The sequence below is a fragment of the Cuculus canorus genome, chromosome 11 (assembly GCF_017976375.1).
Source record: "Cuculus canorus isolate bCucCan1 chromosome 11, bCucCan1.pri, whole genome shotgun sequence".
NCBI lineage: Eukaryota > Metazoa > Chordata > Aves > Cuculiformes > Cuculidae > Cuculus > Cuculus canorus.
The window spans coordinates 5,596,932-5,620,724 of record NC_071411.1 but is presented as its reverse complement, the minus strand read 5'-3'; the positions used below and the strand labels follow the sequence as shown (position 1 = coordinate 5,620,724).

The following is a 23,793-nucleotide window of genomic DNA, read 5'->3' as shown; positions in this document are numbered from 1 at the left end:
TTATAGAATGATCCAGTCGGTGCTCAAAGGAACTCAGTTTTGGTTGATAGAAGATGTGAAAGCAAAAATGACGGAGATCCCCCACAGCCTTTCAGAAAGTGATGTGCATAATTGAACATTGGCAGCATCAGATGCAGCTGTGTGTCAGCTCAGAAGGGACCTATTTTGATTGTAGTTGATTTTCTTAATTTGTTAAATGAAGAGTTACAGACATGTTGTAAGGTTTTATTGTGTCAGACCTTGTATAATAATAGATGGGAATATATATGTTCAGCGGTTCAAAAAGGCAGTCATTTTTAGGATTTGTAGAAAAATAATGGAAAAATAGTCTAATCAAATCATCATCTTACTACAAAAAAGAAGTCAGAGGAAAATACAATCCAGATATTTCGTTTATACTTGAAGTATGTATTGGTCATAAACTTAGCTTTTGTAGCAGAAGTAAATGCATGGGCTTTCCCAAAATATTTGTTTACTTGTTCATTAATTTACATTTAGGGGTTGGGATTAATACTCACTGGAGTCATTAGAAAAGTTCACACTACTTCAGTTATTAATGAATCAGTCCGTATAAGTGAAATTAATGAAAATTCTAGATTCCTGAATCGAGGGAAGGTGGAATGGGGCCTTCTGCTCTTTCAACTAATAGGTGCTGTGTGTCTTTATCTAGCTGAAAGAATTACTGAGAAGAACGGTTGAAGCTTTTGTGAAACTTTTTGATCCTGAAGACAGAAATTGTCTACCTTTGTTTAAGATGAAATTGACCATTGATGAAAAGAAAATGGAGTTTTATCCAAGCTTCCAAGACCTAGAAGAAGCAATTCTGTTTGTAGTAAAACGTATAGAACAGACTTTTGCGGTATGCTTTTATCTTTATTTGAATATGTAATGGCTAAGTTGTTCAGTATGTGAAAATATTAGTAATTTAGGACTTTGACTACCATTGTAATGGGAAATGGAAAGCAACTCAAGGTGTTTATTTTCCATGAGATTCTGCAGGTCACAACACAAATCTTGATGCCCAGTAGAACTCCAGGCTCCGAGAGTCCTTTTTTTTATTCCTTGTTCAGAAAAAATGGACGCACCTGCTAGTGATTATTTTATTCTGCTCTTTTAATCTGTAATTTTATGTGTGTGTCTACAAATTAATTGTCTGATTTTTTGTTAAATAGATGTCAGACTGAAAACTGACCTAGGAAAGAAAACTAGATGGAACATAACACCACGGGTTAGACACCCGTTCTTGGGGCAGTAGCTGTATTCCTGTAGACCGAGTGTTGGCCTTTAATCATACACAGTGGTGCTTCCAGAGAGTGTTTTGGGAGTTAGATTTGTGTGTTTGCATGTAAGCTGGAAGTGAATTTTATGTAAGATTAGGTAATTATCATGTTGTCCATTTTACATGTTTCCTGTTAAACTTTTTGATTCAGGAAGAACTCTAGGTGTGTATGAAGCACGTGGCCTTGGTCACATATAGGGTCTTATGCTTTTCCGACGTGATGTCTTCTGCAAAGTGCAGCTTAGTTTTCAAGTATATATATCACTGTTTGCTTTATGAAATTTAAATGACCTGAACTTGCGTTTGTGTTAGAACACCCAAACAGTACAATCTTGGCTAACGGGAGACACTGCAACTCTGGACACTGAGCTTCCTAATCATGTCATAGCATGGGCAACATCTACACTGAAAAAAACCATCAGAGACAGCTTAGAAGGTCCAAAGGAATATTTTGAAAACTATGGTGAGTGATAGAAGAGTGTTTAAATAACTGTGTTACTTATTTGAACTAAAGAACTTACTGTGTAGCGTATGCATTATAATAGCATTAATGTGATATTACTGAATTTTAGTTCAAAGGTATGGCTGGCTTGTAGATGGATCTGCACAGGCAAGGATAGAAGTATTTGAGGCAGAAGAACACAGTTTTGATGAATATACTGCAGTAAGTTTTATTTCCACATTTTGTATGTGATGTTTACATACAGCAATAATAAAAAGGGAAGAGAGGATAGTGGGTGCTTAGTTTTTAGCCAGAAATGATGTTGACTGCATACAAATCTACAACGTAAGTGTTTTTTCCCCCTAAAAGCCTGTGGTAAATGGAAAAAAATATTTTCCACTATGTGTAATGCTTATTAATGTAGCCCAGTATTTAAACAACAGCTCTGAAGTGTAAAATCTAACGTTGTTCTGAAGTTCACAGATGAATTCTTCACCCTCAAGAAGGAACTCTTGAGTTTACCTGAGGTGGCTCATTTCCCTATGATATGTTTGAACTGTGGGGAATTAAAATACGGTTTGACTAGCAAGGCAAACACCTTTGCAAAAATGCTAATGGACAGAATAGTTGCAGAACACAGAGAGGAAAATGAAAAGTAAGTAGAACTTCTTGCTTGAGAATGCTGTGTGTTAAATACATAGTAGAAATACGGAGGAAAAAAAGCAAATAACACCAATATTCCTGTTTAATGAAAATTCTTGGCTAACTAATGATCTTGTGCAAGTTGCACCAGGTGATGTATTCCTTCCTCTGTTTGAGACTCAAAAAAGTAGGGGAACTTGCTAATATACTTGGATAATGAGGAAACTAAAAGGTTAAAGGGCTTTGTTACCATTCTGCCTCTTATACTGTGAAATACAGTACTACTGCACTGTCAAAGGAAAGACTCGCTAGATCCTCTTATCTGACTCATACCTCTAGGTTTTCATAGATAATAACTGATAATCCTGATCACTTCTGAAGGTTAATTGGCAGGTATGATTAAAGCATGAGTAAAGTAATATTAAATTGTTTGGTTAAAATGAACAATTATAGTCGAGTTCTACAGTGATTCCACATTACCAAAATGACCAAATATTTACTAAGAAAGTGTTTGTTACGCTAATGATACTGTACTTAAGTTCAGGTGCTTAAAAGTAAATGAAGAATTTATTGCAGAAGAATAACCCAAAATCCAAATAAATCAATTATTATAAATTAATAAACAGTATTTTTCTGGACTGAATTCTTCATATTCTGTATTTTGTTTCGTAAAGTAATGGAGTTTGTGCAGGGGTAATACTTAAAGAAGTAATTTGAACTGCTAAGCTTGAAGCCAGTTAAACTAAACCTTAATGGTTTGATACTTTATGTTAAATAAACTTACAGGATATGTAGAGAATTTGAAGCAATTAGGGAATGTGCATTAAAAGTTCCTGAGACAACAGAGGAAATGATGGAAACAATAGCGTACATAAAGAAGGCCAAAACCGAAGGTATTCAGGATCTGTTGTTAAGGGTCAAGGTAAATTACCATCCTTTATTTCTTAATCTTTAACGGACTGTGCTGACCTATACAAATACAGAATTCATTCTGGATTGTAGAGCCTTTTGTCTGAACACACTGAATGTGTGAATAAACTGTACCTGCAGTGTTACTTCAGACAGAAGTGGGTAGTCCAGCTCATTCTTTGCCATATGTCTTTCCTTCTTATTCCCCATTCCCACATGTTCTGCAATGTCAGTGGGGAAATGCAGCTTGTCATAAATCATAGCAGATGGTAAGACACTCATTTTATTGTTTGTGCCTGGAGACTTCAGAGCTGCTTAAAAAGCTATATGTGAAAATGTAACATGGAAATGTGAAGAGGATTTTATGTATAAACACACTCGTGACTTTGAAAACACAAGAAGCAATTTCCTATTGGAACAGAATGTAGATAATGTCACATTAGCAGTAGTACTTTGTGTGTGCTCAGAGAACAAAACTGAATAATTGTGTGAGGTGTGGATCAGTCAGAAACATTACTGGATAAGAAGCTCTTTACTCTGTGTAATGGTTATAGGTATCAGATTTTCTGTTTTGGTAACAGCTCTGTGAATATCACACACGTTTATTTTTTGGAATTTATGTAATTTTTTTTAATAATATTAGGGGGTTTGCATGTAGATTTACAGGCCACAGGAGTCATGTTAAGAGAAATAAACTAAAAAATGAGGCAGGGATTTGAATAACTTTTTATATGAATTTTGAACATTCAGTTGGCTGAAGTAGCTCTGAATTCTGAAAAGTCCGTAAAAAGTAGACTTCTGATTTGTCTTTGTAGATAATGTCCTATCCTATATTTTGAACAGACCTATGATACCTAATGTCTTGTGAAATCTCTTTTTATAGGAGTGCTGTCGGCGAATGAATTACTTCCTAGATGTTTTTTTATTTGCTCCTGAAGACATTGAACTGAATGCAGCAGTTCTGTCATGGCCAGAGAAGATTAACCCTGTTTTTGATGAGCATGATATTGTAAGAAGTTTTTCTTACTTTGTGGTATATTTTGGCTTCTTAGATTTTTCACTTTACTTGTGCTATTTGTTTCCTCAGCAGGCTAAATGTGTTTACACGTGTAATGTGAACCATAGTGATTTTGACATACATAGATATTTTCAGATTTTGACATCAACGGAGGGCTTTTTGTGGAGTAATTTAAAAATTATCACTGTAATTTAAAACCTTTGCCAGGTCTTATTATCTCAATTTGTTTGTGGTCAGTACTAGGCAGTTCATAGGAAGGTGTAAATTCACTAGACTGCAGCTGACTAGTACTGAAAATGTAACTGCCAGACCCTTAATAAGAGTTAATGCTGGGCGGGAAGTCATTTAGTTAAAAGGCTGTTTTGTCTGTCAATAGGAGAGCACGTATTTAAATGGGACATACAGAAAGCAACTCCTGATGGGATTTCAATTATTGTAAGGATAGTAACTTATCTCTGTTGTTATTGTCTGAGTGCTTGTGCTGAATGTTTAATTTGGATGCTGTTACGTATATTAATCATTGAAAGGACTTAACCATGTTTACATAGCTTTTTTACTGTAAAAAAAAAATCAATTGTTTTGTAGCTGATTGAACAGTCTAAACATAAAGCAAACGAAGAACTAAAAGAGAAACATGAGAAAATGGCAGTGGAATTAGACAAGCTGACGTGTTCTGCAGCGGAGTTTGAAGAATACTCGGAACTGGATTGCATGCAACAGGTCTGATTAGACTTCAGTATAAAATGGATAGAAATGTTCTGTTTGTGCAGAGGTCGTGGGATAAACTTAGAATTGAATCAGTTGTTGTTAGAAATCTGAACTAAAACTTCTATTATCTTCTTGCCGCAGGCTCAGAAAATACACCCCACCTTCACCTCCCCCTTTTTGTATTACTTTGGGAATAACGTTTGATTTAAAGGAAAGCTTACTGAAAAGTTGTGCTTATATTAGCTGATAGGTAGTCCCAGCAAGGACTGAGATATTACAGATTTATAAAGTGAATTATTTTTCAATCTCATTAATATGAAGCGTAGTGCATGGAATTCCGGCCCCAGTGTTATTATTTGCAAATAATTTCAGTGAGATCAAACTTTCCTTCTCTGTTTTTGATATATTGAGCAACTGAAGGAAAAAATAGCAGGTTAGAAAGAGTGATTGGTAGCAATTTGACTTTTTTTTCCTACGAACCTCAAAACTTTATTTTTCTGCTAATGAAGGCCAGGCCACTGTCCCCAAATCTTTGTGACTTTCTAGAAGAATTTTATAATTGCCAGAGCATGTCTTGCACTTTAATTAGAGGAAATCACCATTGCACTGTTAAAAAACCAAAACACTTGTAAGTACAAACCAGAAATCCTGAGCTAATAAATCCCAGTTGCTTTTACAACGTCAGGTGTTTAAAACGTGCCTGCCTGTCTCCTGGAACAGTGAATGTTAAAACATTCTGAAAATGGCTTTATACTATTGCATTTGGTAATGCTAAAACCAACTTTATTCTTCTTAGTGTTAATCTGGGTTATCCACGGTTTGTCTATATAAGGATGAGAAGATGAGTTTTTAACTTAGGTTTTCTAAAATGTCATTAAATGTGATTTTGATATCTTATTTTGATACCTATTCAAAGCATAATGTAGTCATCTCTCAAGACATACAATTATTTCATTCCAGTATGTGGCTGACCTGAGGTCATTACAAAAACGCATACAGGAGGCTGAGGAAACAGCAGCTCTCATTAATAAAGAAGAGGCTCTGCTCGAATGGAAACTGAGTGAATTCCCACTCCTCAATGACTTAAAAGTTAAGATTGAACCATATCAGAAACTTTTTAATCTTATACTGAAATGGCAACGAACAGAAAAAAGGTAATTCAGCTTTTGAGGCTAAATGCGAGTGAGAGGGGAAAAATGCTCATGCTTTTTTACTTCATATCAGATGTAGAATATGGATTTGTTTTCTTATAAACATCCATTATTATCAGTCCAAATATAATAGTAATATAACTTACCTATTGGGTTGTTATTTTTCATCCAGCTAGAAAAAATGTCAGTGTTTTTTTTCATGTACAGCAGAGGAATATATCCTGTAATGGGTTCTAAATATATCGGTCATGCTAGTAAAGCCTACAATAAGACAAGCTTAATGAAAGAAGAGCATTAGGAAGAAAAAAATCGGTTAATTGTGAACAATTTTGTATACCAGGAAAAGAAGTTTAAATAGAAAGCTCAAGATCTGTATGTAATGAAAACCATTCTTAACCCTAGGTTAGGCTGTCCAAAATGCCATGTAGATGTGCTCAAATGATTACATTTCTGTCTGGTGGCTACATCCTCCCACAGAAACTGTAGTGTGTCTGAGTCTAAATTAAGTGAGATTGTTTCCCAGTTCCTGCGCTCTTTGGCATTATAATGACATGGCTAGGCAGTATGGATTTTTTTGAAAGTATTATACAAAGACCTAGCATATTTTGATGTCGTTTGTTGATTTCTGCCCAGAGCTTGAGTATTACTCAATCCATGCAGTTACTTGGTTTCAGTATGCAACTGACGAGAGAATTACGCAAATACACAGAAGAGTGTGATCGAGCCACTGTTGTGCATTAGAATTTTGTGTAGAATGACAATAACTGGAAACAAAAACTTTGCTTTAATTTAATAGCTGTTTAATCTACGTCTTGTTTGTGTTGCAGAATAACATGTTATTTATGTTAATTAGCTGTGGACTGCATTTTTTATTCTGTTTTCTAACTTTGTCGTTTTTCTCAGATGGATGGATGGTACCTTTTTGGAACTAAATGGGGAAAGCATGGAGGCTGAGGTTGATGAGTTTTTTAGGGAGATGTACAAACTGTCAAGACTCTTCCAACGAAAGCAGAAGAAAATTCAGGAGGGGGAAAAGCCATTACAACAGAGAACTGTAGAAAGGAAGAGAGAAGAAGAAACAAAGGCAAATACAACTTTTACAATGTGTTCTTCAGTTCTGCAGCAAATCAAAGACTTTAAGGTATGAAAGAGTGAGGGGATATTGATTTGATGTTGAGGGATAAATGCTAAATTAAGCACTCAGTATGGGTAGATGATGCAATGTCAGAGGCTTCTCTTATTACAGAGAGAGGGAGAGCTCTGAATTGCCATTTCCAGATTGTGCCATCCGATTAATTTTAATAAAATACGATTTGGGTTTCTTTGCAGTTTTAGGAATGTGAATTGTTGGAAGAGTGGATGCATGTAGGAAAAAAGTAGCTTTTGGATGTAGTTGGGATTTTGAAATTGGACTATTGGTTACATTAATGGAAATCCAGTTTAATATAGCTAAGAAATTGTTCCTTTTTTCCTTTCTGCTAAGGCTGTGCTTAATAGTTTTATATTTCTTTTTCAGTAATTTACTACAGTGATTTAGAAATGGAATGGATAACTGAATGGAATGATATTACTGCAGCAGAATGCTGCATATTAAATGCATATTAAAGATGATTAAAAAGTTAAGAAATTATGCACATCACATTTTTTACCTTATGTATGTTTTTCCTCAATTAGGAAAATATTCCCACTGTGATTATCTTTTGTAACCCTGGAATAAGAGCTCGTCATTGGCAGCAGATGTCAAATATAATAGGATATGATTTAACACCAGACTCTGGAACCACCCTAAGAAAAATTTTAAAGCAGAATCTAGCCCCTTATTTGGAAGAGTTTGAAGCTATTAGTGTAGGTGCAAGCAAGGTAAGCACAGAGGTTTGATAGCACAAAGTATAATATCATGTCTCTTGGAGAAGACTTTTATGGCTGACTAGAATTTTTTGTCTTTGCCATTATGCAACAGAAGAGATTTGGTGAGACTTCGACCTGTTAGATGATACCAGTCAGTGTATAAAATTTGTAGCTTATGTTATATAATTATTATTTCCTGAGTGTACTGCTTTCTGTGTGATAGAGAATGATCTACTAAGAAAAATAATAGCAAGAAGTTAACTTATCAGTGAAGCAAAATAGCTTATTCAGCTAGATAAGCTTAGGTATTGAATTAGTGACCTTGAAAAAAAATAATGCAGTGACTAAAATAGATTTTCCTTTTTAAACTGTAGGAATTTTCCTTAGAGAAAGCAATGCATGCCATGGTGGAAACCTGGGATTCAATTTCCTTCAGTACAAGTGTGTATCGCGAGACCGGTGTTCGTATTCTGTCTTCGGTGAATGAAATTCAAACTGTTCTTGATGATCAGATTGTGAAAACTCAAACAATGAGAGGATCGCTTTTCATTAAACCATTTGACAAAGAAATCAGGGTATGATGAGTATTTTTTTTTAACTGTTTTTATTTGAAGGGTAACTATAATGCAAGAGTATGCCAGTTGTATTACAGTTCTATAATTTGACTTGTTAATCAAATACTATCATTGATTTTTCAGCAAGGTTCTTTTGAGTTCGTGTAAGTCCCACGTACATTATTTCTGTGTCAGAATTCCTTCTTCTGTTCATATTCAAGTAAAACCAAGAGGATGTGAATATTTTTCCACTTTGCAAAGTCAATACTTCTGTTAGTGTCTTTAAACCTTGATTCTTAACAACTGGAAATTATGTTTTGATTATTGTTAATAAGACTATTTAATGATATAGCCCTTGAGTTTTTAACTCAAATTCTGAACTGTAGTGTTTGCATCTGAGTGAGGAAACTTCTTGAGGGCTGGGAGAAGGTGTTGTAAACAGACTTCAGAACAACGATGGGATCGCTTTCTCCCAGCTTTTCTATTTTCAGAGCTAGAGTAGTCTTTGTGGTGCTAACACCATCACTGTTGACAGGAGAGAAGCTGTCGAAATTGCATTGCAGTTACCCTTGCTAGTTGTTTGTTGGTTTATGTAGGAAATCTTCAGGTTCAAGGTGTCTCAGTGAACACAGGTAGTATTTACCCTTTACAGGCAGCCTCTCCGATGTCTTCTGGAGGTACCTGTTATTGTCCAGTTTATGGCAGGATACTGGGCTGACTGGATCTCTCCTGTGATCTGGTGTGGCCTTTCTGGTATTCATGTGTCCTACTGTAATTCAGCTGCAAACCCAAGAGCTCCTTGCTGTAGGGAGACGAAACAATTTGTTACTGGTAGCCTCCTGAGTATTACTTTATCAATAAGTTATTAAAAGATCGTAGCACTAAAGTGATAACCACATTTTGGGAAATTAATTTCCAGGTAAATGAAACTTTCTGAACTCCTTTGGTCATCTGTATATGTAGAAGCAGCTAAATACTCCTGAATATTCTTCCTTTATTTTGTTTTCTGCTAGATATTGTTTTCTAGTTGGTGAATAGAGCACCATAGTGTCTACCTTTCTACCTCTCCTGTATTTATTGTCTCTAACATTACTTGTTTGGCAATATTAAGGTAACATTCTTTATATATCTATTAAGGAATGGGAAAATCGCTTAATTCAAACTCAAGAGATTATTGATGAATGGCTGAAAGTGCAAGCACAGTGGCTTTATTTGGAACCCATTTTTTCTTCTGAAGATATTATGCAACAAATGCCAGAAGAGGGGCGTCTCTTTCAGACTGTGGATAGACATTGGAAGGATGTTATGAAGAATTGTGCCACAGACCCAAAGGTAAGGAATTTACACAGTACTAAAAGGAAACAGTAGTGTATCTCTGTTTTGTCAATGCCTTTGTTTTCAGAATTTACACAATGAAGAGCTACATCAGTAGCTTTCCAGGAACAAAACAGTGTAGTACGTTATTTGAATAGCTCCTACTGCTTTAATTAACTTATTTATAACTTCGGTTTTGCATGTGGATGTTGTTACAGGTTCTTGTTGCTACTTCCTTGGTAGGATTATTGGAGAAGCTTCAGAACTGTAATGAGCTTCTTGACAAAATTATGAAAGGGCTTAATGCTTATCTTGAGAAAAAACGTCTCTTCTTTCCCCGGTATGTTGAATTTTGGCTATTTAAGAATCAAAGGTTCTGCAAGTTTTTATTGTTTATAATGTGAGTTTAAAGTAGCTTGATAATACAGTTGGCTTTTTTCTTCTTTTCTGTTTTCTAAAATTTTTTTTAGCTTCTTTTTCTTGTCTAATGATGAAATGTTGGAGATTCTGTCAGAGACTAAGGATCCTCTCAGAGTTCAGCCTCACTTGAAGAAGTGTTTTGAAGGCATAGCTAAGCTGCATTTCCTTCCCAATTTGGATATTAAAGCAATGTATAGTTCTGAAGGCGAGTGTGTAGAATTGATTTCAACCATTTCTACTTCTGAAGCTCGAGGTGCAGTGGAGAAGTGGTTAATTCAAGTAGAAGATGTTATGCTGAAAAGTATACGTGATGTTATTGCGAGATCAAGAATGGTATGGGGTTTGTAATAATTTAATAACTGTGGCACACATAGACCTTTCTTTATTTTAAGGCTGTCTCTTGGCTTCCTAAAATTCTTCCTGAAAATAAGAGTTGATGGAGTTATGGGGCCAGGACCACGTTCAAGTGACTTTTGTTTATTGGCCAGTGAATTAAGTAAGGGTTTAGTTTGAGTAAAAATCAAGTCATTTTCCTGTAGCACTCACTCAAAAGAAAATAGTTAGCCAGAAAATGTTTCTTTATACGAAGTCAACAAGTTGTGAGTATTTGCATGATACAGAAAAATAATTGCAAGAACCTTTAAAATTATTTGATAACAAATTGCAAATGTAAGGGGAAAAGAGCATTTAAGAGTTTATTTTTAACTAAACTTTGAAAATAGGAAAATGATTTTTTTTTTAGTAAATACTTTTAGTAGAATCACATTATATGCTTCTGTAGTACATTGTGGTATATGTGCACTGACATTGTATTTGTATCTGCATTTAACTCTTTCAGGCATATCTGGAGACTGAGAGAAAAAGATGGATTCTGGAGTGGCCTGGACAAGTAGTATTGTGTGTGTCTCAAATGTTCTGGACAAGTGAGGTACATGAAGTTCTTTGCAGTGGATCAGAGGTACTTCATAATACATAATCTTTTTAAAAAATCTTTATGGATTTTTCATTTCAGCTCATGGATTTTGCTTAGACAAATATTTTTATACAATTAAAAAAAAAATTTGAAAAAGATCAAATGAGTTCGATCTACATGAGTGTGTGTACAGTGCTTTGTATCTTTGATTCAGGTAATATTCTTGTTTAGAGCAAGCATAGATGAAAATTTAGCGTTGCAAAATAAATGCATAACAGTGAATGAGATGATGCAAAACCATAAGAGTACGGAAGAAGGGCTTAACCAGCAATCTACATTAAGATATTTAGCCAACATGAAAAAGTCTGAAACAGTCGAAACTGTCATATAATCGGTTTCATAATCACCTTTTTCTCCTAGGGTTTAAAAGATTATTATGAAACACTTCAGCTTCAACTTAATGATATTGTAGAGCTGGTTAGAGGAAAACTGTCAAAGCAAACAAGGACCACGCTGGGTGCTTTGGTTACTATTGATGTTCATGCCAGAGACGTCATTATGGATATGATTGAAAGTGGTAATTTTCTTTTAAAAGAAATTTCTTCACATGTGTCTTAATACATAGTTCATTAAAAGTAGTTAACCAATTTGATTTTGCTGCCTGGAACACGACAGTGTTAGGGTATGCGTGTCAGTGGATTTGGATGTGAGCATCAACATTAACAATTTCAAAGCTGTTTTGAATTTAAACCTAATAGAAAATCCAATTACCTAAAACATCTTTTATGATTGCTTTCAATTCTGTGTTTATCAGGTGTGCAGAGTGAAACAGATTTTCAGTGGCTTGCACAACTACGATATTATTGGGAACTTGAGAACGTCCGTGTCTGCATCATTAATTGCAACGTAAAATATGCCTATGAATACCTTGGAAACTCACCACGCCTTGTCATTACTCCTCTTACAGACAGATGTTATCGCACCTTGGTATGATCTTCTGCCAGTGCCGCTAAATACTGTATTTACTATAGTTTAGTATTTATTACACTGTTCTTTAGAGCCATATTTCAGGGCTTTCAGTTGCTGTCAGACTTGTCCTTTGCCTACCACAGTCTTTAATACAGAATTTCTGGTGCTTGTCCGTATAAATGTGGCCTTGTAACTGTGAATTGGAAGCCAAATACATCTGAACTTTTGTTTAGAGTCTACAACTTTATTTTTTCTGTCAGGTTTTCCTCCTGCTTCAGTGAAATGTATAAGAGAATATGGAATAGTTAATGCATATGCAACAAAGAGGGACAGTGTGAGAAAGAAAAAGAAAAGAAGAAATAAGTATATTAAAAGAGAAACAGAGATAGAAAAGAGTAGCAATCAAGTAATTGCATCAAATCTAATTTCAAAAATATGTCTAAGCAAGGACTGAAATATTTGGTCTAATGAAGTTTGAGTAACTAATCACAGTCACGATGATATTAAAACAGAACTCTCTACCAGGGTCAAAATTCAATTATGCTGTATATATTTGTAAGCTATAAGTAAATTTCAGTTTATTTTTTAATTAATATAATGATACTTTTTATGTTAGATACAATTACTATATGAAAGTTCCTAGTGCAATTAAATTCAATATTTTAATTCAGAATAATTTCATATGAATGAAGTACTTAATAATTTCCATAAGCTGTGTCTGTTTCTTAGATTGGAGCCTTTTATTTAAACCTTGGTGGTGCCCCAGAAGGTCCAGCAGGGACAGGTAAAACAGAGACTACCAAAGATTTGGCGAAAGCTGTTGCTGTTCAGTGTGTTGTTTTCAACTGCTCCGATGGCCTCGATTACCTGGCAATGGGAAAGGTAAATGGAACATAAATGGCTTTTGAATTTTACTTTTTAGGATGAAAATTGTAGGGTCTGTACTTCGCAGATACACTGAAATAAACGTAGCACCTGTGGTCTGCAGCCCTTGGGGACTATATTCAGATCTCTACATATGTTTAATATTCTGTGCTTTACAAAATCCTGTTGAGTTGCTAAGTAAAACACAAGAAACAAGAGCTTACAGTTTCTATTGAGTCCTGTAGGGTTCTGTTAGAAATATCATTGCTATCTTTCTTCATTTGCAGTTTTTCAAAGGTTTGGCTTCTTCAGGTGCGTGGGCGTGTTTCGATGAATTCAATCGCATTGAACTGGAGGTACTGTCTGTTGTGGCACAGCAGATCCTCTGCATCCAGAGCGCCATACAGACAAAACTGGAAACATTTGTTTTTGAAGGAACTGAACTGAAGCTTAACCCCAACTGTTTTGTAGCTATTACTATGAATCCAGGTTATGCAGGACGCTCTGAGCTTCCAGATAATTTGAAGGTAAAATAATAAAATAAATGCTTCTGCTTAAGAATGGATTTTCCAAAGAAATTGAGGGACGTGTATTGGTGATATTAATTCAGACTGTACCACCTGCAATATAAGCATATACTTGTGATGTGATTAATGCCTACTAAGCCCTCCCAGCAGTACTTTGTTCTTTTCGAAGTGCTGTTACTATTCTCAGTTAGAGTGCTGTAATGGGATGAATACTGATCTATCGCCTGCAAAAGTTCTGAATGACTTTCCATTCATCAATTAATTATTTAAAGCTATTTCTTTGGGTATGTATTTCAGGTCCTTTTCCGACCAGTAGCCATGATGGTTCCTAACTATGCTCTGATAGCAGAAATTTCACTCTATTCGTATGGATTTTTGAATGCTAAGTCACTGTCAGTGAAGATAGTGATGACCTACAGGCTTTGTTCGGAGCAGCTTTCCTCTCAGTATCACTATGACTATGGTATGCGAGCAGTTAAAGCCGTGCTGGTGGCTGCTGGCAATCTAAAATTGAAATTTCCCACAGAAAACGAAGATGTATTGGTGAGTTCCTGAGGGAATAATTCTTAGGGGGTTTTACAGATGCAAACAGTTCTGAGTTCTGAAGACAGTTACACCGTATCTTATTGCTGATCCACGCTTTTTAGTTTCCCTATATGTGAAATGAAGACAGTAAAATGCTTGCTGTGCTTTCCAGCACTCTGCTGATGGGAGCACAGTTGTGCTTAACTGCCTCTGAAAGGCACCATTTAATTAATTGATCTTTGTTGCGTGTTAGATTATTTAAATTTAGGAACGATTTATTCCGGTCTTTTTAATAAGAACCGTAATATATATATTGTTTCCTCTAGCTTCTTAGATCAATTAAGGATGTGAATGAGCCCAAATTTTTGGCGCAGGATATATCTCTGTTCATGGGTATAACTAGTGATTTATTTCCTGGGATCAAGCTTCCTGATGCAGACTACAGCGTACGTACACTTGTAGCTTTTCCTTGGTCAAAATAGTTGTAGGTTCTTCTGTCTTGTTTAGTCTTTAACCAAGTGTAATTAATACAGTAATTTGTGAGTTACTGCAAGATAAGGAAAACTACTGAATGTTTGTGATGAAACCTAGTACCAAGTAATATCTGTTCTAGTATAATCCCTGTCTGAGGTCCCTTATGTCAGAAGGGTTGGGTAAGGTGTCCTGCAGGCTGGAAATTGATCTGCAGCTTTACTAAATGTTAGGGTCTTTTGCTGATTTTTTTTCTTTTCCTAATTTTTGGGCGTAATTAAGTGACATTAAGCTTTGAGTTTGTTTTTTCTTGTGTATATAACAACAATTAAAGCATAGCTCTTTTGTAAGAGGATAGTTGGGAAGGAGATCAGGAAGTTGGAAAAGACTAACTTTTTAAAAATTTGCAGTAAATACTAAGATTCTTGTTAAAAATACGTGGATCCAAAGCACACTGATGTTTTCCAAGTGGCGATATGCCTCCTTCTCCGGATGAGAACTGTAGTTTAACTCCTGTTCTAGCACATGAAGTATGGAAATGACTTTTTTTCTAGGGGTGTTTACTATATTCTTCTTAATAGTATTTCAGTTATTAATTAATTTGAAACCCTTGGTGACCTGTTCTACTGTAGTCTAAAGCAGTAATTTAAATTGTAGCAGTGATAAGATTATGATCTGTTTTGATTATAGGATTTTCTGGAATGTGCCAGAGAGTGTTGTGTTCGACGTAATGTCCAACCTGTAGAAGCTTTTATAGGGAAAATGATACAGACGTATGAAATGATGATTGTTAGACATGGGTAAGATTCTCATCACTGTTTCGCAAGCAGCATTTGTTGTGATTTTGGCTTATACCTTAGTGGTTATTTATATCAAGTATAAAACTCCTTAACAGTGACCAAATGTTTCTGTTTGTGTTGTTTTTCATGTACCAATATTCTTGTGAATGCATGTCTGGGGAGTTGTAGTACTCTTGATCCTGTGTAATGGGATCCTGCCTAATGATTTTAGGTGCACATGTCAATATGGTGAAGACTTAGGACTGTGAAGGTTTGTCTGTATTAAAATATTAGTTATCATATCTCTGCCATTTTATTCTTGGCTTTTTTTACTGAATAGCAACTGTGTGGAGAAAATATATACAATGTGACATTAGCTATGGTTGCTGATATTCAGCTCATTAATTATCCTTTTTAGTGTGACATTGTTATAGTTGCATTCCTCTGATGAGCAACTAAAAAGTTATTTTGAACTATGGACAAAGAGAATTTAATCATTACTCTTTGTGTGTATGTGCGTCTGTAATACGCCTTCCTACTGTGTTCTTTCAGAACTTGGTTATAAATGCTTATATAGACTAAAAGGGAACTAAAAAAGAATCTCTGATTCACCAAATAAATGAACTAGTGTCATGGTAAGTCTACATTTTAGAGGAGAACTTGCATACAGTGGCTGTGCAATCAGATTTGCATATGCAGATAAAATGCTTTTGCCTAAATCTTGTTTCATATATACAAGATTTCCTTGTTCTGCTTTTTAAAAATCAGGTGAAAATGAGCTTCAAATGTATGGATGATGCTGTTGGCCTTCGTGTGGTCTGTAAAAGTTTAAATTGCAAGACAAATTTATTAATTACATTATTTTTTTTTTCCATCTAACAGCTTTATGTTGGTAGGGGAGTCTTTTTCTGGGAAGACCACAGTTCTACATGTGTTGGCAGATACACTGTCTCTTATGAACGAGCGTGGTTATGGTGAAGAAGAAAAAGTTGTTTTTAGAACTGTGAACCCAAAATCCATCACTATGGGTCAGCTTTTTGGGCAGTTTGATATGGTATCCCATGAGGTAATTTATGTTTTTAAAATGTTGTATAGTAATTGCCCACCTTTATCTGATTCTTCTCTTCTTACCTGCTGCGGCTCTCATGGGGTTTATGAGTGCACTTTTGTGTGTTCCAGCTGCAGGTTAGCTCGTGGTGTCATTCACAGTTGTTTTCAGGGGCAGGAAAGTCCATTATTCTGGACAGTAAACTGTTAAATTCCTAATTTTATGATTTTAAATGCAGGTGATATTACAACTCTAAGTTTTATTTTTAATTAATACTTTCATGGCTTGTTTGAAATTTGCGTATCAATGAAATGCAGTACCAGGGCTCTGTGCAGCTATATAGATTTAAATATGGAAAAAAAAAAGCAGTAATATTCTGAGGGTCATTGTCCTAATATGCATCCCTGCTAGGAAATCATACCAAACTCAACTGTCTTAATCCCTCTGTCTGTTCCTAACCAGTATAATCAAAGTAATGCAAAACCTGTTTAGAAAAACCTGTGATCTCATGAGTCTCTGAGTGTGAAACTTAAGTTTAGAGAATATGAAGAAATGAATGTGAAGGGGTGAAAAACAGGGTGACTGAAAAACAGATGTAAGACAGAGCAGAAACACTCCTACATTTCTGTGATTTGAATTGCCGAATGTCTGTGAGTGACAATATTTTTTTAAATGAAAAAAAAACACTATTTTAAAATTTGCTGATATTACATGACCCTCAGTGAGACTGCAAAGTTCAGTACTGCTCTCTGCAGGACGAGAGAAAAATAATTAAAAAAGAGAAATAATGTAAAGGAAACGGAAGATTTTTCTTTTCTTTTCTGTTTAAATTGAAGTTTGTATATACGCTGGCTTACTTTTCATTCCTACGTTCTCCCCCTCCAGTGGACAGATGGCATAATAGCTAATACTTTCAGAGAGTTTGCCTTATCTGAGACTCCTGAACGCAAATGGGTTATCTTTGATGGCCCAATTGATACGCTGTGGATAGAAAGCATGAACACAGTTCTGGATGACAACAAAAAGGTATCAGTCAGTGGAAATAAATGCCTAAATAAAATAATGTGACATTTTGAAAATATTCTTCTATGCATAAAACCACAAAAGCAAACAGCAGTGCCTGACATTTGAAGAAAACGAGTACAAAGTGACTGGTAAAACGTTGGAAGCTTTTTTGGGTGTTTTTTTAGGGAGTTGGATTTTTTACTTTACTTTATTGGAATCGTAGTCACAGAATTGGCTCGTTACTGGAAGACATTAAACACACAGCAATTCCTTAATGTAACTTTGTAAGTTTGTAACGTAAATAATGAAATTTAAAAAATTACATTAAATTATATTTAATGCAAATCCCACAGTTTCAAAACTTGCACAAGCTTAGTCAGTTTACATTTAAACACAGTCCCAAGACACAAATGGTTGTATTTTCAAAAGTAACGACAAAATTAATGAAGTCAGAGTTGTAACCATACAGCACTTTTGCAAATAGGCCTTAGGAACCTCAAAGTGAATATAAAAACTAAGGATGACACTTCAAGTTCTGGATGATAGTGTGTCAAAACATTCAATATTCTTTTAATAAGTAGCAGTGGGTCTCCAGCTGGAATGCTGCAGCATTAGCAACAATAGTAGGCGGTGTCCTTTCTGTTTTCTGCTTGCTGTCTTTTCTTTATCCTGCCACGCGCAAGGTCGATAGTTACCTGTAATGAACCTGCTCATGGCATCGCGTGGAGTACTGGGGCTTAACTGAAGAATTTAGTTGAAGCTTGAAGAAAAATAATTATTGCTCCAAGCAATTAAATGTTCTATGGGATTGGCCTTGCCTTTAGTTATACTTATTTTTGTTGACTTTTATATAGAATTCTGCTGTGATGGGAAGTGTAATTTACTTTTTTTTTTCTAATCTTGCTTGTGATTTTTTTTTTTTAATTATTAAAGCTTTGTTTGATGAGTGGGGAAATCATCCAAATGTCCCTTCAGATGAGTCTTATTTTTGAAACAATGGATCTTTCCCAGGCATCAGTAAGTTCTATGTTTAATTAAAATATAAACCAAAGTTCAATGTATTAAATGTATGATAAAATGAGTTTACAATTTTTCCTCAGCCGGCTACAGTCAGTCGTTGTGGCATGATTTATTTGGAACCTTCTGAGCTGGGCTGGAGACCACTTGTTACCTCTTGGTTGAGGACACTGCCTGAACCTCTGAACTTAAAGGAGCACCAAGATCTGCTGCAGGGGCTGTTTGATTGGTTAATACCACCAGCACTGAGACTCCATCAGAAGCAGTGCAAGGTACTTATTTTTCCTGCAATAGCCAGGTGGCCGTTGCCATTCGATAAGCCTTGGTGGGGAGAAGCTGTTCTCTGATGACAAACAACGAGAATGAATGTGCAGCAGCCTCCTGTTCTGTTGAGAAGGGCAGGTCTGGGATCCAGTTTGGGAGGTTAAAATGTGCATATTACTTAGGACTTGTAAGTTGATGATAGTTTTCACCTTGTCCTTTCCAAAAGCAAAGGAAGTATTTAAAGCACTGAGTAGAAAGTCTTCCCAAGAGCGTTTTGTACATGTATTTTTTTTCTTTAAGGAAGTCACGTTGGACAGGGAAGTGCCATTTCAAGTGTCAGGGGAAATGTATGCGTAGTTCCTCACACGCTCTGCGTGATACAGTGCTCAGGCTTTTACTCATGTGTTGCTGTAGTTACTTCTGTGGAGTTTTTCTGGTTTTAAGAAGTATGATTGTAGCGGTCACGTGGTAGCCATGAACGTGATTGACTAGCTAAATGTATTGATGTTTCAAAGGCAGAGGAGTGCAGACAGTCTTTTCTGCAAAAGTCAGTATAAATCTTAGCTTCAAACGTTTGTTCAGAATCAGCTAGTTATCTAATTGTTTTAGTATTTTAGCTCCTGAAGATAAACTAACTGAACATATAAAGCATAATACCCATCCTTCTGTATCTCCTAGGAACTGGTACCAACAAGCGATACCAATGTTGTAGTAGCTCTCACTCGGCTTTTTGAAATGTTGATTTCTCAAACTGCGCAAGAAGATCCCACGAACACAAACGTCCGTGCATGGATTATGGTTGGTTTTATACCCAATTAAAGAAAAATGTATATCTGTTTCTATGTATGCCAGACGTCAAAGATAAGTGGACTAATCAAAGCAACTATAATTTGGGAATAAGAGACACATGAAACAATTTCACTACCTCCTTGCTCCCTGACCCCAAATTCTGGAGGTGCCTGGGTGAGATATAGGTCTTACAGATAACAAATATGATTAAATATTTTACCGTTCTTTACAATTAACTGGGATAAATTGTTTTTGTTGAATGTGATTTTTAACTAACCAAGTAATTAGCTTGTGCAGAGTGTCTTGTTTCCCTTGAAGTAAGTAAGTGTTGATATAATACTGATTTCCTTGTTTGAGCAAAATTGCCTTGGAAAGGATGTTTCTTGAGAGCTATATTGATTGGGTGCTCTGCCTGACTATTGTCATGAAAAACTAAAGAAAATGGAATGTAAAATATTGATTTAAAATTGAATTAGAAAATTCCTAAATCGTGGTTTGTGATCAGAAAATTCCCTGAGACCACAGGGTTGAACTCTTCTCGGGCTCTGTCATGTGACATAGAGCTTCAGTCAGTGGCCTTTCATTCTTGTCATAGATACGCACATAGCCTTGAACCGGGGTTTTTGTTTGTCTTTAATCAGATTTCTATTCTCTTTAGAACAGGGTGATTCAAGGGATTCTTGTCAGACCTGTCTGCTGAACAGTAGTTTTCAGAATTCTGTTTGTTAATCAGGTTTATATAATATATGAACTTTTTAGACAGTTACTCATCTTTTTGCCCTTGCAGGGTTGCTTTGCTTTTGCCACAGTCTGGTCCATTGGTGGAACATGTGATGGTGACAGCAGGATAATTTTTGATAATTTCTTGAGGGAAACTTTGGCTGAGAAATCTGGAATGGCTCCTGCGCCAGCGAGTGTGGGAAAATGGGAATGTCCCTTGGAAGAGGAAGGCTTGGTCTATGACTACATGTATCAGGTAGAATTGATTGGTTCTGCAGCCTGAGGTCACCTAAGGTCAGCCTGGGGTCACGTGGGGTCAACATGAGGTCATCTGAGGTCACTTGAGGTCATTCTGGGGTCACCTTAGGTCAATCTGAGGGCCCATGGGTTCACCTGAGGTCATTCTGCTCTGAGTGGAAGGCTCGGTATGTCCTGTGACACTGCGGTGACACACTGCACACTGAGCACATGGGCTGGGCACGCATTTCCTGTCCAGTGCTTTATTTAACTTGAGCATTTTCATTTTTCATAGAATCACCAGGTTGGAAAAGACCTCTTGGATCATCAAGTCCAACCATTCCTATCTGTCACTAAACGGTGTCCTTGAGCACCTCCTCTACCCGTCTTTTAAAGCCCTCCAGAGATGGTGACTCAACTCCCTCCCTGGGCAGCCTCTGCCACTGCCCAATGACCCTTGCTGTGAAAATTTTTTTTCTCACGTCTAGTCTGACTCTCCCCTGGTGCAGCTTGAGGACATTCCCTCTCGTCCTGTCCCCTGTCACTTGGGAGAAGAGGCCAGCACCTTCCTCTGAAAAGCATAGCAGAGAGAACCTTTCCTGTGTACAGCAGTGATATCATTCTATTGTCCATCTGGGTTTCTTCCTAGCTGAAAGGCAGAGGACGTTGGGTTCATTGGAATGAATATATTGAAAATATTAATTACAGTAATAAGAATGTGAAGATCCAAGATATTCTTGTCCCAACTGTGGACACCGTGCGGTACACTCTTCTGCTAGAGCTCTTCATTGCCCATGGCAAGTAAGTGACTTTTTATAATCCAGTTCTAGTCCACTTGTTCTGAAGATGCTTTTATGACAGCACAAGAAATTCTCATGCCCTCTTTCTTCTTTGGTAATAAAAGAGGACAGTTTTTCCTTTGACTGGTGGTATAAAAATCAGTTCTATTAGTTAAAAATCAGTTTTATTAGCTATGGTCAAATCACATGAAAGATGGAAATATAAAAGGCTGAAAGCGTAAAACTACTGCAAGACCTGTCAGAGAAATAAAACTCACAAGTGTGTGCATGTACCTGCTCCAAACCCAGCAGGATGAGGGAATGAGAAACGGCTCCGAGATCCCATTTTCTTGGAGGAGGGAGCAAACAGATTATGAAGGGGTTATATGAATAAGTTAAAACATTGTAGTTTCATCTTAGGGCATGTAATGTTTTTAGAGGTAGAAAAACAGGGCAAACTAGTAAAACCTTTGACTTCTAATTGCAATTAGTTCATAGTTAGATTTCTGCAGTCAATATGCTTTTTTTTTTTTCTTTCCTTCAAGACCCCTGCTTTTAGTGGGACCAACAGGTACAGGGAAATCGGTATATGTCAAGGACAAGTTAATGAACAACTTGGAAAAGGAACGCTACTTTCCCTTCTTTATTAATTTTTCAGCTCAAACCAGTGCCAATCAGACCCAGGTTAGTAGAACAGATAATTTCAGTTTCAAAAATATAATGTGTGAGTATTTAATCTATGTTTTGAATATTCCCGTCTGTGTTATAGAACATTATCATGGCCAGGCTGGACAAGAGGCGCAAAGGAGTCTTTGGTCCTCCAATGGGAAAGAAGTGCGTTATTTTTGTAGATGATTTGAACATGCCTGCATTGGAGAAATATGGCGCACAGCCTCCGATAGAGCTTCTAAGACAGTTCTTTGACCATGGGTTTTGGTAATTATTTGAAATACTATTGAATTTTTTTGTTGCTGCATCTGCTGTTATAATTATTTATTCACTTGAATTTCATTTTCAAAACTTCCTTTAAGTGCTTTGTAAATGTTAAGACAGTTTTCTTTTATATCAAAATATGTTATTTAAAGTTGCAGCAGCTTCTATGTTGCTCTTTAAGTGACTTTTCAATTTAGAAAATTGCTTATGAGATTAATTTTGTGTTTTATAGGTCTTATTGCTGAACTTCAGCAGTATTTGTATATAGTCCAGTCATTCTTGTACAGCTGGATTTTTTTACGTCTGTGTTTTTCATCGTTTATGATTTTCCAATGTAGCTCCTTGTTCTTTTCTTTTCCTTCCTAGAGCGAAATAGTAGGTTTTACATAGATACATATATGTAATTACATAAAAATTTTATTTTCGTCATTACATCAGTTTTTACTCTCATCCAAGCTTCTAGTAGTCATCGTAATTTTTTTTAAAGAACATTTCAAAACATTTGAATATGGATGTATCTAAGCTGTAACAAATGTTTTATATCTATAACTATCTAAATGTCACTTTGCAATTTATTTTGAAGGTATGATTTAAAGGACACATCTAAAATCACACTTGTCGATATACAGTTACTGGCTGCTATGGGGCCTCCAGGTGGTGGGAGGAATCCTGTTACTCCTCGATTTTTGCGACACTTCAACATTTGCACTATTAATTCTTTTAGTGATGAAACAATGGTCCGTATCTTCTCTACCATCGTAGCTTTCTATCTACAGACTAATGAATTTTCTTCTGAGTTCTTCACAATTGGAAATCAAATTGTCACTGCCACTTTAGAGGTAAGAGGCCAATTGCTTAATGGAAGTTTCCTTTAACTCGTTCAGTAAAGTTCCACTGGCTCTGTAGTAATTTGTTTAGTGAGGCAGAGATTTTAGATATTTTATTCCTTATTGTTTTTACCGTACAGCCTCATCTGCTTTGATAAAATCGTCTTAGTTTTATATTTGCAGTAATCTTCTTATTTGAGGAAAAGGGTCTTTGATTTTGTGTTAATGTGGGCTCCATGGTACATCATGTAAGACAGACGAGACTGGAATCTCTATGGGGTGTGACAGGCATGGGAAGCTGTCACACACAGACAGAATGAAAGTATCGGTTGCAAGCCTTCCAGAATGCCTTCTCAGAGAGACTAAGACTGAGGAAATCGCCCTCTCCACTTTTCTTCTCCTTCTCCCAGTTTTTATGGTAACTGTGGATATGCCACAGCAGGCTAAGGAAGGCAACGTGAACCTGCAAATTCTAGAATCTGAACTCTAATATCAATAAAGACATCACACAAGTGTTGTGAAATGGAAAGCCATTAGGCCCAGCTGTATGGAATTTCTAAATGTTTTGTGCAGTTCCGAGCTACAGATTTTAGTGACGATCGTGTTTTCAGTGTGCCGTACGCATAGAAAAAGAATGACAATTCATGGCTTTTTTGCAAAGAAGCATTTAGTTACAGACATAATATCAAAGCGTAGCATTCACTTCAGCATGTTATGTTCAGTGTAATGAGAAATGGCACTGTCCCGGTCATAACACCATGAGCTAACAACAGCTGATGCATTCCAGATTAGAGCGAAACATTCTCAGAAACATTTTTCTTGATCTGCCTATTCCTTCAGC

At 36.2% G+C, this 23,793-nt stretch overlaps 1 protein-coding gene across 1 annotated transcript in view; it reads left to right on the top strand.

The window, feature by feature from the left end:
* The window catches only part of DNAH12 (dynein axonemal heavy chain 12), a 62,862-nt gene that overhangs the window by 10,184 nt on the left and 28,885 nt on the right, over positions 1-23,793 (top strand). The window contains exons 9-40 of the mRNA XM_009571506.2: positions 671-859; positions 1,592-1,742; positions 1,852-1,943; positions 2,198-2,376; positions 3,150-3,285; positions 4,156-4,281; positions 4,876-5,010; positions 5,959-6,152; positions 7,053-7,290; positions 7,824-8,009; positions 8,372-8,572; positions 9,689-9,883; positions 10,084-10,205; positions 10,336-10,618; positions 11,124-11,243; positions 11,619-11,775; positions 12,013-12,185; positions 12,897-13,049; positions 13,319-13,558; positions 13,856-14,101; positions 14,410-14,529; positions 15,245-15,354; positions 16,216-16,399; positions 17,267-17,407; positions 18,320-18,403; positions 18,487-18,675; positions 19,346-19,465; positions 20,244-20,432; positions 21,063-21,214; positions 21,738-21,876; positions 21,962-22,128; positions 22,709-22,964. Coding sequence (XP_009569801.2) covers positions 671-859; positions 1,592-1,742; positions 1,852-1,943; positions 2,198-2,376; positions 3,150-3,285; positions 4,156-4,281; positions 4,876-5,010; positions 5,959-6,152; positions 7,053-7,290; positions 7,824-8,009; positions 8,372-8,572; positions 9,689-9,883; positions 10,084-10,205; positions 10,336-10,618; positions 11,124-11,243; positions 11,619-11,775; positions 12,013-12,185; positions 12,897-13,049; positions 13,319-13,558; positions 13,856-14,101; positions 14,410-14,529; positions 15,245-15,354; positions 16,216-16,399; positions 17,267-17,407; positions 18,320-18,403; positions 18,487-18,675; positions 19,346-19,465; positions 20,244-20,432; positions 21,063-21,214; positions 21,738-21,876; positions 21,962-22,128; positions 22,709-22,964 — 5,367 coding nt within the window. The remainder of the gene's footprint in view (positions 1-670; positions 860-1,591; positions 1,743-1,851; positions 1,944-2,197; positions 2,377-3,149; positions 3,286-4,155; positions 4,282-4,875; positions 5,011-5,958; positions 6,153-7,052; positions 7,291-7,823; positions 8,010-8,371; positions 8,573-9,688; positions 9,884-10,083; positions 10,206-10,335; positions 10,619-11,123; positions 11,244-11,618; positions 11,776-12,012; positions 12,186-12,896; positions 13,050-13,318; positions 13,559-13,855; positions 14,102-14,409; positions 14,530-15,244; positions 15,355-16,215; positions 16,400-17,266; positions 17,408-18,319; positions 18,404-18,486; positions 18,676-19,345; positions 19,466-20,243; positions 20,433-21,062; positions 21,215-21,737; positions 21,877-21,961; positions 22,129-22,708; positions 22,965-23,793) is intronic.